General features: G+C 31.4%; 1 protein-coding gene across 1 annotated transcript; it reads right to left on the bottom strand.

Moving 5' to 3' along the window:
- Nucleotides 1-791: 791 nt before the first annotated feature.
- LOC127708236 (QRFP-like peptide receptor) lies at nucleotides 792-9,367 on the bottom strand. The gene is made up of 3 exons (XM_052213080.1): nucleotides 8,591-9,367; nucleotides 1,922-2,025; nucleotides 792-873 (listed from the first exon to the last, which is right to left on the bottom strand). Exons 1-3 carry the CDS (start codon nucleotides 9,365-9,367, stop codon nucleotides 792-794), a joined length of 963 nt encoding a protein of 320 aa, XP_052069040.1.
- Nucleotides 9,368-14,696: the final 5,329 nt, after the last annotated feature.

Genomic DNA, 14,696 nt, shown 5'->3' on the forward strand with positions numbered 1-14,696 from the left:
AATAAAGTATCTTATAGAAATTAACAATGTATTCTTATAACCATAATATACAATTAAGTCATAGAATAAGGAGGTCGAAATTCGAAGGGAACTTACAAAATTTAGATATTAGAAAAAAACAAGACAACATAATGGTGAGAAACAACAACAAAACAAACAACGAAAAGACTAACAAGTGCACAGCACTACATAGAAAGCTAAAGACTGAGCATATCAAACCCAATCAAATAATCGGGTGCTCTAGACGGGGTATAGTGCTTGCTGCAGATGTAGTACCCAATCGTGTTGCTTATAGAAGTAGAAATCCGATGATAAGTCTAGTTGATGACGTCATAGTCATGTAAAAGAGGCAAGAGGATCGGGTAATGGTAATGACAAATAAAATCTGAACCAAGAAACTTTTGAAGAAAATATGCCAATGCATATGGGAATTATTGAATTCGATTGCTAGGCAACCAAGAGGTCACATCAACAAATTTGTCTGAATTTGTGGAAGAACCTGGTCAAGGACGCTTGTATGAATAAGAACTCCTTCTGAGAGGGGCAAACATTATCCACATCATTCATCGTTCTTCATATCCTTTTACAATTCTGGGGGCAAGAATAATACTTTTTATAATTTTTCGTGATTAACCAAACATTCAAGAGGGACACAATGGAAATATAAGTCTTAACTAAAGAAATTGCAGCAGGAAATTATCGAAGAAATATATTTGAATTGAAATATAACAGCTGTTTTGGCACAAAAAAGGATCTATTAATTGTTTTAATTACAAATGATGAAATTGCACTTATCTGATATGAACGCAATTTTTAACAACTTTTTTTAGTGATCCAATAATGTTATATACTAGATAGAGCAATGTTCGTATTCTACTTGCCTCAGTATTGATCTCGGTAAGTGTTTTTATTATTTTTCAAAATTGTATGAGATGATGTAACATTCCACCTAACATAATGTTGATCCTACAACAGCACATTTATTCCAAAAGTGCCTGAGTTACAAAAGGATGATTAATATTTCGTATACTTCCACGGATATTAAAAGAACACGTTTCTTCTAACCTCCTTAAAATGTCAACATATTTTTTTTATAATGATTTACACTTTAGCTTCTATGATATTCAAAGGTACTCACTTATAAAAACCACATAAATTCATCTTGTTGTAAAAAGAAATGCTTCATGTAGTAAGGTAGCAATCATTTTTCCCGATTAAATAAACAGAAACAAAAAATTATTTTATGTCACGAACATTGTTAATGAGGCAGCAATACCGACTACAACAACCATCAAAAGTTCTCAAGCCTTTTTAAACACTCATTTTCTGGAATGTCTTTCACTTGTTATGTATTCTTTGTTTTACTTTCCATAGAGACGTCAATATATAATAAAGGAGACATGAAGTAATTTTGACAAGAAGACATATATTGAACAAAACAAAACCAACAGTTATCTACAAAACGAAGGATGAATAAGTTTTCAATAATAGACAAGTGTAGACAAGTGTAACGTTTAGATAGATTTAAAAAAAAATACAGCTGATTGGACAGCTATTAAATCCAAGTTTAGTGTATCTGTTTTTTTTTTAATTTGCTCCATTTATAAAATGATCTTTTCTATACATCCTTCGTACAATTTAAAATGCTGAAGATTATTTATCCTGAGAAAATGAAAAGCAATCGATTTTGGGTAAATCATACATTGTAGAATCATCGCTAGTTGAAGAATATGTAGCATATAATTAATTTACAGATACAACAAAAGCTAAATCTTTCATTGAAAAGATAGTTCTAAAAAATGACATCAAAGGTATTGACACAGAGATGATTACTACTTTTTGAACAATGGGACATTTCTAAAACAGTTTGTAGCTCAGAAATACAAATAAAAGTAATCAACATGTTCAATCATATACTTACTGATTTATATCGTCATCATATACAGCAAACACAATGCTGTAGATCTGAAGAGGTAACCAACAGAACGCAAATAAACACACCACAATAATCAGCATCTTTACAACCTAAAGTAAAAATGTAAATTGATTGTATGTCTTTGAAATTACAAAAATGTAACTTTTCGAAAGATTAGTTAGACTAGCCCGGATTAACCAATTAACTAATTTTATTATTACGGTTATAATTGTTTTGTTATTACTTTCCTTATTATGTATCCTTTCGTCCTATTACCCAAACGCAATGCTTTAATTATCTTTTGCAATGTTTCGATGTATGTTAAGTATATATCTGGCATAAAGCAATAACATCTTCAAAATACCACCAAGTTAATGACAATCGACAGATAAAAAAAAACTAAAGCAATTCATCTAACCTGAACTGTTTTCAAATTATATATGAACTATTTGCTTATGAGCAAGAAATTACGCAAAACATCATGAGTTCCGTAGAATTTGAGACAATTCAACCTTAAGCTTTTCCCCGACCTGAAACAATGCTGTGATAGTTATCCAAACAGTCAAACGTATGTGGGAAGGGTTTGTCTCATCAGATCGACGAAAAAAAAAAACAATTAATAAAAATATAAAAGACTCAAAACACTCAAATATAAGAGGTTAGTAATCTGATACGTTGTAGTTTAAATAGTCACAACAGCTTACAAAATAAAAATGTAAAATAACAAAAATACCGAACTCCAAGGAAAATCCAAAACGGAAAATCCCTTATCAAATGGCAAAATCAAAAGTTCAAACGCATCAAACGAATGGGACACAACTGTCATATTCATGACTTGGTACAGGCATTTCCTTATGCTGAAAATGGTGGATTAAACCATAAGTCATATTTTACCACACTTAAATGTCAATGATAACACATGCAAGGATTTATGAAATAGTGTAAACAATTCATACACAGCTCGAGTAAAGCATGACATTGCACAATGCCAAAATAATAGTATCGACAAGAAATAGGTCAATCAGTTTTCATTACTGAATAGCAATACATAATAACTAATGTTTAATTTATTGCAAACAACATCGAAAGCGTCTGATATAACATGGAATCGACCATTCATCATACGAACTACTAGATAGTTGTTTTTTTTACAAAATATTTATTCCATAAGACACCGAACATTCTTTTTTGTGGGTCATGTTTTTTTTTGTTATCGTGACAAACGTTTCTTTTCAAAAACAATAACAAGATGTTTTTTAAACTCAATGTAGAATTATTTTTTTCTTTTTTATTTGCAACGGAAATAAGCTCTTCTTTTCACTACATTTCGACACCAATTAATTTTTTCTCAAGAAATTCAGATTCAAACAATTCATTAAAAAGATTTCCCCAACAAAATGTGAATAGTCAGTGCCTTGGGCCACCAATGAAACAAAATTTAATGTATCTCACATTTTTTTATCAGAATGTATTTGTTTTGGTTTCTTGCGCTTGACATGAGTACGATATTAACATTGGCATTCTTTCTTCACTGATTTCTGATGAAAATTTTAACACAGCACTTGTGCTAATGCGTCATTCATTAAAACCCAAGTTAACCAGTAGAACCTAAATACTGATAATTTATAGCATTAGTAACAATCCTTGTATATTTGATAACTTTCTATTATACAAATTTATTACATGATTTGCACATGGTGACAGCCAAAAACTCTTAAATTTTGAATTAACGAATGATTGAGTATACTTTTAATTTAATTAAATTCTTTTCCTTGAAATATTGATATCAAACTATTTGGAAAAAGCGAGCTAATCGTGTGATGTATATTCTTATAACAAATTATACCGGTTATTCAAACATACATTAAACGTTACATTCATTAAAACTCTCAATTTGATTGCAGTTTTCAAATTACCGGAATAAGCAAATGTGTGTCAATTCAATGATTTATTAATCGATTCCGTAATTGACATTATTCCAAATTAAAAGATTGGAAATCTTTATATTTATAATAATGTCTAATTTAATTTTAGTCAGAATGGCAATTTGTACTTTATTCTAACATCGAAATATTAAGTCTCTTTAAACCAAAAAAATATATTTGAAGTTGTATTTAATTGGTCGTAATTCAAAACAATGGAAAAAAAAAAAAAAAAAAAAAAAAAATGCGCAGGAACAGCTATAAGTTTTTATAACTATGCTAATGTTGAAAATAAATTTTAAGGAATATATATGATCTTTAAAACAATATAGACACCAGATATGATTCTAGGTTTTCAAAGATTAGAAGGAGACCACTACCCGTATTCACTGATCAGTGTGTCTCCACTCACTAGCTACATGTTTTCGCAATTTTAGATCGTATAATATAAGACATTTTCGTCTCATGTGTAGTTTAAGCGATTTTGTCCTACTTCCAATTTTATATTTTGACTGAATTTGCATAACAGGAGACGTTTACCCTGTCAACACAAAAGGCCTCTTCTGTAGGAGTTTATGCCATCTCTCAATGTGTGTTTTCTGCTTGATTTGTCTTTTTTGTCAGTTGATGAGATTTCAGCATCGGTAAACTACTTTTGCCTTAAAATTTATAAATTCTGGTGAAGAAGTAAATTGATATTGGAAACGTTTTTGATGTTATATATGCTATAAGGCATTTTATTTATGTCATCATTATCGATGTTCACAAAACAACTTGGTGTTTGTATTTTCCATGTAAAGTGTTAATCTTTTTTTACTCTTTATGAAAAATATAGTATTTCATAAATTACAAAAAACAAAAATAAACAAGGTGTTGGGTAATGATATGCGTGAAAAAACATTTAAAAATCAGATTTCTATAATGAAAACATAACAAAAAGTAAAATAACAAAAATACCAAGGAAAATTCAACATTGTTCAAAATGGAAAGTCCCTTATCAAATGGCAAATTCAAATGCTCAAACACATCAAATAAATGGAAAACAACTGTCATATTTCTGACTTGGAGCAGGCCTTTCCTTATGTAGAAAAGGACATTTTATTTGAAAAGATCTAAATACATGACAGCTTACATTTACGCAAACAGATTTAACTTTTGCGGCAAATCATATTGTCCTGTATGGTGTATTTGAATACATGATTGTGGGAAACCCGTATGCCCCTTTATGATGTTTATGAACACTCAACTGATTCTATCGGAAATGTAACTAGCAAGTTACTTTATAGGGAATAAAAGCAATTATTGTGCTATCTTGTCATTATTCCTGTGTTAAAACTGTGACTGAAGAAACTCTGAACCTTTAGAAATATAGCGCATTTTAGAAACATTGTATCATTGAAAAGCGTTATTAAGTGTTACAACGATAGCAATTTCTAGTTTACAGTCAAAATATGTTCATAATTTTATTAATTATTTCGGTCCTTTTAATATCATGCAATAACTTCAGATTTTTGGTTCTTATCTTGATTTGTATGTCCTCCCTTGCTTATGGAATAAAAGAGGGAATAAGATCAATGAGTATTGAAAAACATTTTCTATGTGTTCAATAAAGTACTTTTTAGACATTACAAGTACAGTCATTATATAAATGTTCAGTAACTTCTCAATTAATGCAACTAGCAGTAAGTGTCTCCATAAAATGTTTAGACGGATCTATATATATATATAAAAATATATTTGTGATTGCCAATGAGACAACTATCAATCTAAGACTGACTGCTGTGGATGCAAACAACACACTTCTATGATTACCCGTACGGCCTTCTATTTTCAAGACTTAAATCACGAAATCTATGTAAATTATAATGCAATTTAAATACAATCTCTGAGAATAGAAAATAATTATTAGAACAAATAATCGTTTATAATATTGAGCTCATGTAATTTTTTACTTCACCAAAAACCGAGGGAGCCTTGATTAGCAGCTTCAGCAGTACATGCAGGATAAACGTTTAAAAGAATGTTAGCTGCATTATTCACATGCACCGAATTACATTGTGTAGATATGCATGAAAAAAAAACTTGTCAGTCTTAGCTAATCCCTTCAGATGTACAAAAGCGCTAGACACTTGAATCAGATGTGGATACTAAACAATTCCAAAGATCTTTTAGAGTACATACAATCTTAGACTCTCTCATCTTGCAATAGTATTAAAAAATTTGACTTTTCTACACTTTACACATGTATTCCCCATTCCAAACTAAAAGACAAATTGAAAGGGTTGGTATTACTTTGTTTCATTAAAAAGAATGGCGAACGTTGATACAAGTATCTTGTCCTGGGGAGGGATATATCCTACTTTGTAAAGAATCACTCCGATTTAAACAAAAAATTCTCTGAAACTGACATTATCAAGATGCTTGATTTCTTGATTGACAACATATTTGTTACGTTTGGAGGACGTGTTTTTCTACAGACTGTCGGAATTCCAATGTAAACCAATTTTGCCCCTCTTCTTGCCGACGTGTTTCTTTATTATAATGAGGCTGACTTCATACAGGAACTTCTTAGGAAGAAAGATAAGAAGCTAGCAATATCCTTTAACTGTACGTTCCGCTATATAGTTGATGTTCTCTCACTAAATAATACAAAATTTGGTGACTATGTTGAACGAATCTGTCCCATCGAACTAGAGATAAAGGATACTACAGATACAGTTAAGTCTGCCTCATATCTTGACTTACATCTAGAAATTGACAATGAGGGTCTGTTTAAAACAAAACTTTACGACAAAAGAGATGATTTCAGCTTCCCAATTGAGAACTTTCCATTTCTATGTAGCAACATTTCAGCAGCGCCTGCATACGAGGTATATATCTCCCAATTGATACGATATTCCCGGGCTTGTATTTCCTATCATGATTTCCTTGATAGAGGATTGCTGCTCACAAGGAAGCTATTAAACCAAGAGTTCAAAATGGTGAAGTTGAAATCACCCCTTTGTAAATTTTACGGACGCCACCACGAGTTGGTTGACCGTTATGGAATAACCGTTTCACAGATGATATCGGATATGTTCTTTATGTCGTAACTACAATACCCTTCCCTTTTCACGAATGTGACCTACCGAATTAGACTATTTACCGGATTTGTAATAACATAAGCAACACGACGGGTGCCACATGTGGAGCAGGATCTGCTTACCCTTCCGGAGTATCTGAGATCACCCCCAGTGTTTGGGTTCGTGTTGCTTAGTCTTTAGTTTTCTATGTTGTGTCATCTGTACTATAATTTGTCTGTTTGTCTTTTTTATTTTTGGCCATGGCGTTGTCAGTTTGTTTTCGATCTATGAGTTTGACTGTCCCTCTGGTATCTTTCATCCCTCTTTTCGAAAAGACATTTTATTGACTTACTATCGTATTTTTGCGTCCCCTCCGAAGAAGAAAAGGGACACTTATTGAATAAATTTGGACACGATCGGGTCATTTTATTTATTTTTGCACAAAGCGGAGATCTTCCCTTACCACCATTGCTCCTCGACTTTGCAAATATCTCCCTTTGAAACATATCGCTGCTGTTTTGTTTTATTGTGCAAGAATAACATGTACACAATTGTAATAACGCGTCCATTTGGTCAACTGTGGAAGCTATTGTAAATATATATACGCCTGAACATACATGTATACGTTTGTCATGTTTGTAGCAGTCAGATTTTCATGTAAACAAACGTGTATGTGCATGTGCGTGTAATATTCGTTGCTGGAATATATGGGTTCGGCCTTCACGACATAAATCAGTGTATCTACTTAAACTTATAAATTTACATGAAATCGAAATGAACGTACTCTAATATTTGCTTATTTACAGACTGAATAAAATAAAGTTTTTCATAACTTGAACAATGAGTATATATGCATGCTACTTTTTTTTTTCTTTTACAGTTTTTTTCAATTCCATGGTACTATGAATGACTGTCATATACGCGCGTTTACTCGGATAGACATTAGAAATTTCCATGTTAACCGCGTTACTGTAATAATAGTGAATGCGCATTTCCTAGTAAACTCGAAAATTGAAGTGAACAAACGAAATATGTACTCGCGGCGTTAATGTGTGTTTACTTTATGTAATGCACTCAACTGTATGTATTGAAATATTCATCGGAAACTGGTTTACGACTGAATTTGATAAATTTATACAAAAGTTATGTCAACATGCTGCAATCGGGGTTTAGTAATATTGAATATTTCACAATAATTGATCGTTCAAATATATTCGAAGTTGTATACAAGACACGTACCTTGTTTTCTGAAGATTCATTCTAGACAGAGGTTAAAATTTTATAGCAGTTAAGGTGGCACTAAACACCTTGACTGAAATTAATTTGGCTCGTTTAAATTTTCATGAAATTTTGACACAATATTTACTTTGACCCTTTGACAAAAGTATAAAAATTTCAAAAAACTTGAACCACACGCTTTATCGGAAAAATTTCATTGGATATATATCAGTTTGACAAACACTACTTTTGATCATTGAGAAACTTAATATTTCCTTAACAATAAAACGTGATTAAAATATTCAGCAGATTTTTACAGAGTTATCTCCCTGTAGTGTAATGTACCATCTTAACTAAGATTAATCTTAAACAAATTCATGTTTTAGAAAATATTTCCGATTTTGCTCTTTTTCGCCTACCCTGTAGTGTTTGCCTACCCTATACTGTTTGATTACCCTATACTGTTTGCCTACCTTTTTCTTATTGTTGTTCCTTGCTGTACCTCTTTGTACGCACGTTTCGTTTCCTGGAGGTCTACTGCCCCATACACGACACGTAATACGAATATATGAGAATGTTATTATACTTAATGGAACCAGATATTGAAGTAGAATCAAGTATACACAGTAGAACATACGGAAATCTTCTGATGGCCATTTCACAACGCACTTTTTTGTCTCCTCTATTTCCATTATTTTAAACATATTTTCAATTTTATAATATAATGCATCTGGTAAAGCTGATATTGTACTAACAAGCCAAATTATTAATAACACGACCATTGCTACTCGTTTCCGAAAACCGGCATGAAGTGGATGTAGGACGGCCAAATACCTATCAATGGCAATTAAAGTTAATGATAAAACACTGACATTCACGGACAAATTTTTAACAAAAGGTGCCACATTACACATAAAATCAGCAACAACCCAACGCTGCAAAATCGCTGTTTGGAACTGAAATGGTATAACAAATGTTCCTAAGGCAACATCTGAACATGCCAAATTGGCAATGAATATGTTAGTCAAAGTTTGCATATTCTTTTTTGTGAGCACCACTAATATCACTAAGCCATTTCCTAACACAGCAATAATTGAAATAAGTCCATACAGAATTGCCAAGAAAGCAACAGCATCAGAAGATACGGATAATATTTTTGTTTTGTTTTGTAAATTTTGAAATATTTCTGCAATTTCCTCTTCAGTTAAATCGTAATGTTGCTTAACACTATCAAAGTCGGAAAAGTCCATTTTAAGTCTTATTTACCAAGAGTTACTAACACAAATTATACAATATTACGTTATATACATTATACAATAGTATTGCAGAGACCGTTATTCCACATCATGTCTCTAATACTTGAATCAATCCAATAGAACAAATCATATAATCAGCTACCTTATCTATTAACATAGTGTGTATATTATTGTGTCATTAAAAGAAATCATTGACAAGTAATTTTTCAGTTCATAGTAGATTCGGTTGGTGTAGTTTCATTAATGGGAGGTTCAACTTTGACTTACAAGAGAAAATTCGGCTGTGGTGAAAAGTTCTTGCCTTTTCCTCTGTTTGTGAATCAAAAGTTTTTTCTATTCTATTTTCATGATTTGTATTAATAACTCCGAATTATGTCACTGCATGTATACAGCAAATTTCCAAGAACATAACAAATCCAGTACTCATTTTTTTTTAACTGGGTCGATTTACCTCAAATGAAAAAAAAGATGGTCATTTATTTGTTTATTTTATTACTTTTTGAAGTTAAGGGAAATATTTCATGTGAAAGAGTAAGGTATGATTCGGTATCATTTTTGATATAAAAATAGGCAAATTAGGTATGATTGCAAATTATACAACTCTCCACTAGAGATCAAATGACGTAGACGTAAGCAAGTATGTGTCACCCTAAGTCCTTCAAACAATGAGCAAAACCCCTACCGCATGTCAGGCTATAAAAGGTCCCTAATGAAAAATAGGAACAGTTCAAAAGACAAAAAAAAAAAAAAAAAAAAAACAACACCAACTAATGGACTGATTAATGTATAAAACAATAAACGAAAAACATATATGAAATGGCAAAATTAATTCATTTCACCGTTCTTTCAAAAATATGTAAAACTTTATAATATATTCGTATATTGATAATAAATATAATGATGACAATAATATCATCAATTTCGTACAGACATGACAGGTGTGATATAACTCTGACTTCACAAGTATGTTAATTACCATAATATAACATGAACATGCCTGTTTGAACATATTTATATTTTTTGCTGTATCTGATATGTGCCTCACAGCAAAATATACTTTACCCAAGTTAGTATCTTTCTAAAAGACAAACTGTGTTAAAGGCTAATCGTGTAAGATATGCGCTCATAGTTACATCTTCAAATGAGAGTCATTTTGCAGTACAGAATATTTTTTCAAGATGATTGAATATGTCGAAGGCTAAATGGATCAAATGTGTTGAATAAAGTGCATAACTAGTAATACAACTATCTCATGAACTAATGGCTTGTAAATGTGATTAGTTTGATAGATGTATATCATAATATTAATCTATTCAAACAAGAAAACACGAGTGGCTTCATTAGACCCACTGCATTGCAAATTGAAACTAAACTAAACCTTGTTACTAAACATCATGATTTTTTTCCTAGATCAATTAATCATATTTGAATGAGATGAGTTCATTAATTTGAAAATTGATCGTTTTTCATTTTTCAAATATAATCAGTTAGAAATAAAGAATAAGAAACAAACTTCAAGTACTTTCGAAGCAGTTTGTGTTTGTACCGGCCGACAAAGGAGCCAACAATGTGGTGGTGGTTTTATGCCGTAAATACTACACGGACGTTCTAAAGAATGAAATTATAAAATTCAACTACATCCAAGTCCATGCGCTCCACAGAGAGCCATTATAGTAAACAAACATATCATAACCACATCACAGCTTAAGGTTGCATTTTTGTAAATATAGACAATACAATTTCCCATTGGAAGTCCCTTTAGGGCTAACACTGTGCCACTTTTACTATGAAGTTTCATCAAAAAATTATATCCTAGAATGGAAAGTTGATATGCACTACTATTTAATTAAAAGGTCAAAACATAGGGTTGTGCGGCATATTTTCAACATTTATATGCCCCGAACTTGTAAGAGTATAAACTTATACTTAAGTCCTGTATTACCCCACATTCACTTTGTGCCTACTTCAGAATTCAATTTTCACCTCAACAATATGTTTTTATACTGATAACATTCCAAACTTATGTCTCTATGAGATGAAACATAGAGATCATATCTTGGAACCAGTACGTAAACAAAACGAAATATCTATCAATATCATATATCTCCCAAAAGAGGCGTGTATTTACAAAGTGCAACAATAAGGCCTCTTCTGAACATTTGAAGGTCTCTACTATATATTGGTTATCTAAACTACACAAAAAAAAAAAAACACAGTCAAATATCGTTTCATTTCGGCCTCTAGTAAGTGTTCTACAACTAATCTTTCAGTGCTTTTAATTAGTTCCTTAACTACTACCAAAGAACTTATCATTAACTTTTGTAATAAAATATATGAAAATAGTGGAATTAACTATTATTGGAGTGTAAAAAATTCTTTGGATGAATTAGATAAATTACGTGCTTTTGATGGTCCTTTTAATTCTGTTGATAGTTTTGACTTTTCAACTCTTAACACTACACTTCCACACAATCTTATCAAACAAAAGTTTTCCTATTTAATTAAATGGTCGTTTGGTAAATCTGAATGCAAATATATATTCTCTATGAGAAAGGATATATGCTAGATATACTTACTGGAGGTGTGAAGAGATAATTAAATCTATTAATGTTCTCCTTGATAATATTTATGTACGTTTCGGCAATAAAGTTTATCGACAGGTTTTAAGTATTCCTATGTGCACCAATTGCGCCCCTTTAACAGCAGACTTGTTCTTGTACTGTTATGAATCACAGTTTATGACCAAACTCAGTAAAGACCCGTATCAATTTCATTTAATTGATAAATTCGACAACCCTCACCGTTATCTTGAAGATATTTTTTCGTTAAATAATCAAGAATTTTCTAAATATTCTGCCGAAATTTACTCAAAGGAACTTACTTTAAAAAAATCAAATATAAACGGTAATAACTGTCCTTTCCTAGGTTTATATATTTTAGTTTTACACGGTAAACTCTATATTAAAATTTACGACAAAAGAGACGATTGTTCGTTCCCTAATGTTATTTTTCCTTTTTTGGACGGTGATGTTCCTGTGGCACCATCTTATGATGTTTATAAATCACAACTCGTTCGCTATGCCCGTGTCTGTTGTGACGTTTTAGATTTCGATGAACGTAATCTATATATTACTCGTAAATTATTAAGTCAGGGATTTCGTTACCAGAAAAATTAATTAAACTTTACTAAATTATTCCATAGATATAAAGATTTGGTTTTGAAGTTTGGTGGTTCCTGTAGAAAACTTATTTCAAACGGGATAACACATCCTCATTTTAACGGAGATTTGTTTACCGAGCCCGGAAATTTAGAAACAATCCGAGTAAATTTATCGATCCTTTATATAAACTTATTCTAAAAGGTTAGCAATTCAACACTGGAATTAGAACTTTGAATATTGTTTTTATTGGTACTTATATTGATTTTGTTATTAGTAAATTAAAATGAAACTAAATTTTATTGTTATATACATATGTACATTCATGGCTCTACAATCTGTCGATACCTGTATCTTGGCATTGCACAAGGTCATGTGTTTCTCTGACTGTTTATGACGTCTTAACACTAAATCCATTGGATGTTGGATGAGTACTGATTGAAATTAAGTCTTAGATGCATGATTTTTTTTATTAGTTGTTATTGACTTTGAACAAGCTGTCAGTAACTGCGAGTACTCTCAGATCTGTACTTAGTGTCTTTTTGTTATGGGGATGTATGAGTACCCGTCCACATCCACTCTGTTTTTTTTTGTAATATGTATTTCTATTTGTATCCATCTGATGCGTTAAGCCTTTTTCAACTGATTTTTATAGTTTGTTCTTATGTTGTACTGTTACACCACTGTCCCAGGTTAGGGGAGGGTTGGCGCCTTCAAACTATTTTAACCAGACACACTCTGTATGTGCCTTTCCCAAGTCAGGAACTTGTAATTCAGTGGTTGTCGTTTGTTTCTGTGCTACATATTTGTTTTTCGTTCATTATTTTGTACATAAATTAGGTCGTTAGTTTTCTCGTTTGAATTGTTTTACATTTGTCATTTCGGGGCCTTTTATAGCTGACTATGAGGTATGGGATTTGCTCATTGTTGAAGGCCGTATGGTGACCTATAGATGTTAATTTCTGTGTCATTTGGTCTCTTGTGGAGAGTTGTCTCATTGACAATCATACCACATCTTCGTTTTATAAAAACTTTGCATATGTTTAGTACTTAGTTTATAGTGAGGTTCGAATGTTTTAAAAAAGATGGTGAAGATGCCACGAGGTGCAATCAACAAGTCAGGAATATGACAGTTGTTTTCCACTCGAGTTATCTTCTTACATAAGTAACGATTGAAAACCACCCGTTAAACACGACTTGTTCAATTCAGCTGCTGGTTCAAGTATTTTAAGTGTTATAGTAAACGTAATTGTTGACATCTTTAAATTATAAGCGATACCATTTGTCAACTTGGTCAAGTTCTTGTCAAGAAACGTTATTGTTTTCTCATTTTTAAGTTAAACTAAAAAAGCCATTTTTGTCATCTGAAATATAAAGTATTCTCTATTACATTATAGTTGAAATGGATTATCCATCATTGTTCACGTTCGAACATAATAATAGAAATTATCATAAACATACCAGCTTTTCTTGAATGAAAGTTGTACTTCCCTTAATGCAAGCAGCAGACGCTTAGCCTGTCGACGCACACGGTTTTACTCTTTTAATTGTTCATGCGACTCGCTCAGTTGGTTTTTATCTTGACTTGTCTTTTAAATCCATTTATGAGATTTTAACATCAGTAAAATACTGATTGCATTAATATTGCATATTGAATTTTCAAAATGACTCTTATCGGGGATCATTAAATGATAGAAAATCAAGTCTTCAAATTGATAATAAATTTCTTTTTTTTTCTCTGTTAAGTTTATATCAATGAAATGCATACTGGATACACATGAATCGTATTTATTTTCTTACAAATACATGTATAGAATAAAAAAACACGTACTCAATTTTTTTTTACTAAAAATGTATAATTTTCTGAATTAAACTTCATCTTTTAGCAATATCAATACATGTTGAGATTACGTAAAAACAAAGATCAATAAAGCAATTGAATTAAGTAAATGTTGAAGAAACTGTCTTTAGACAAAGACAGAGTCCATATTTGAAACTTTAAATCTCCTAATTGGGAGTAGACAAAAAAAAAAAAAAAAACAATACACACATTTTCAAATACAAAACTTATACAATTCTAGTGGTTCTCAATTCTTTTCTTTATTTTGGACTTTAAGCTTTTTTGAATCGATCGTGAGTATGACAAAAGGCCAGTCTGGCGTACA

The sequence above is a fragment of the Mytilus californianus genome, unplaced genomic scaffold (assembly GCF_021869535.1).
Source record: "Mytilus californianus isolate M0D057914Y unplaced genomic scaffold, xbMytCali1.0.p SCAF_7, whole genome shotgun sequence".
Lineage (NCBI taxonomy): Eukaryota > Metazoa > Mollusca > Bivalvia > Mytilida > Mytilidae > Mytilus > Mytilus californianus.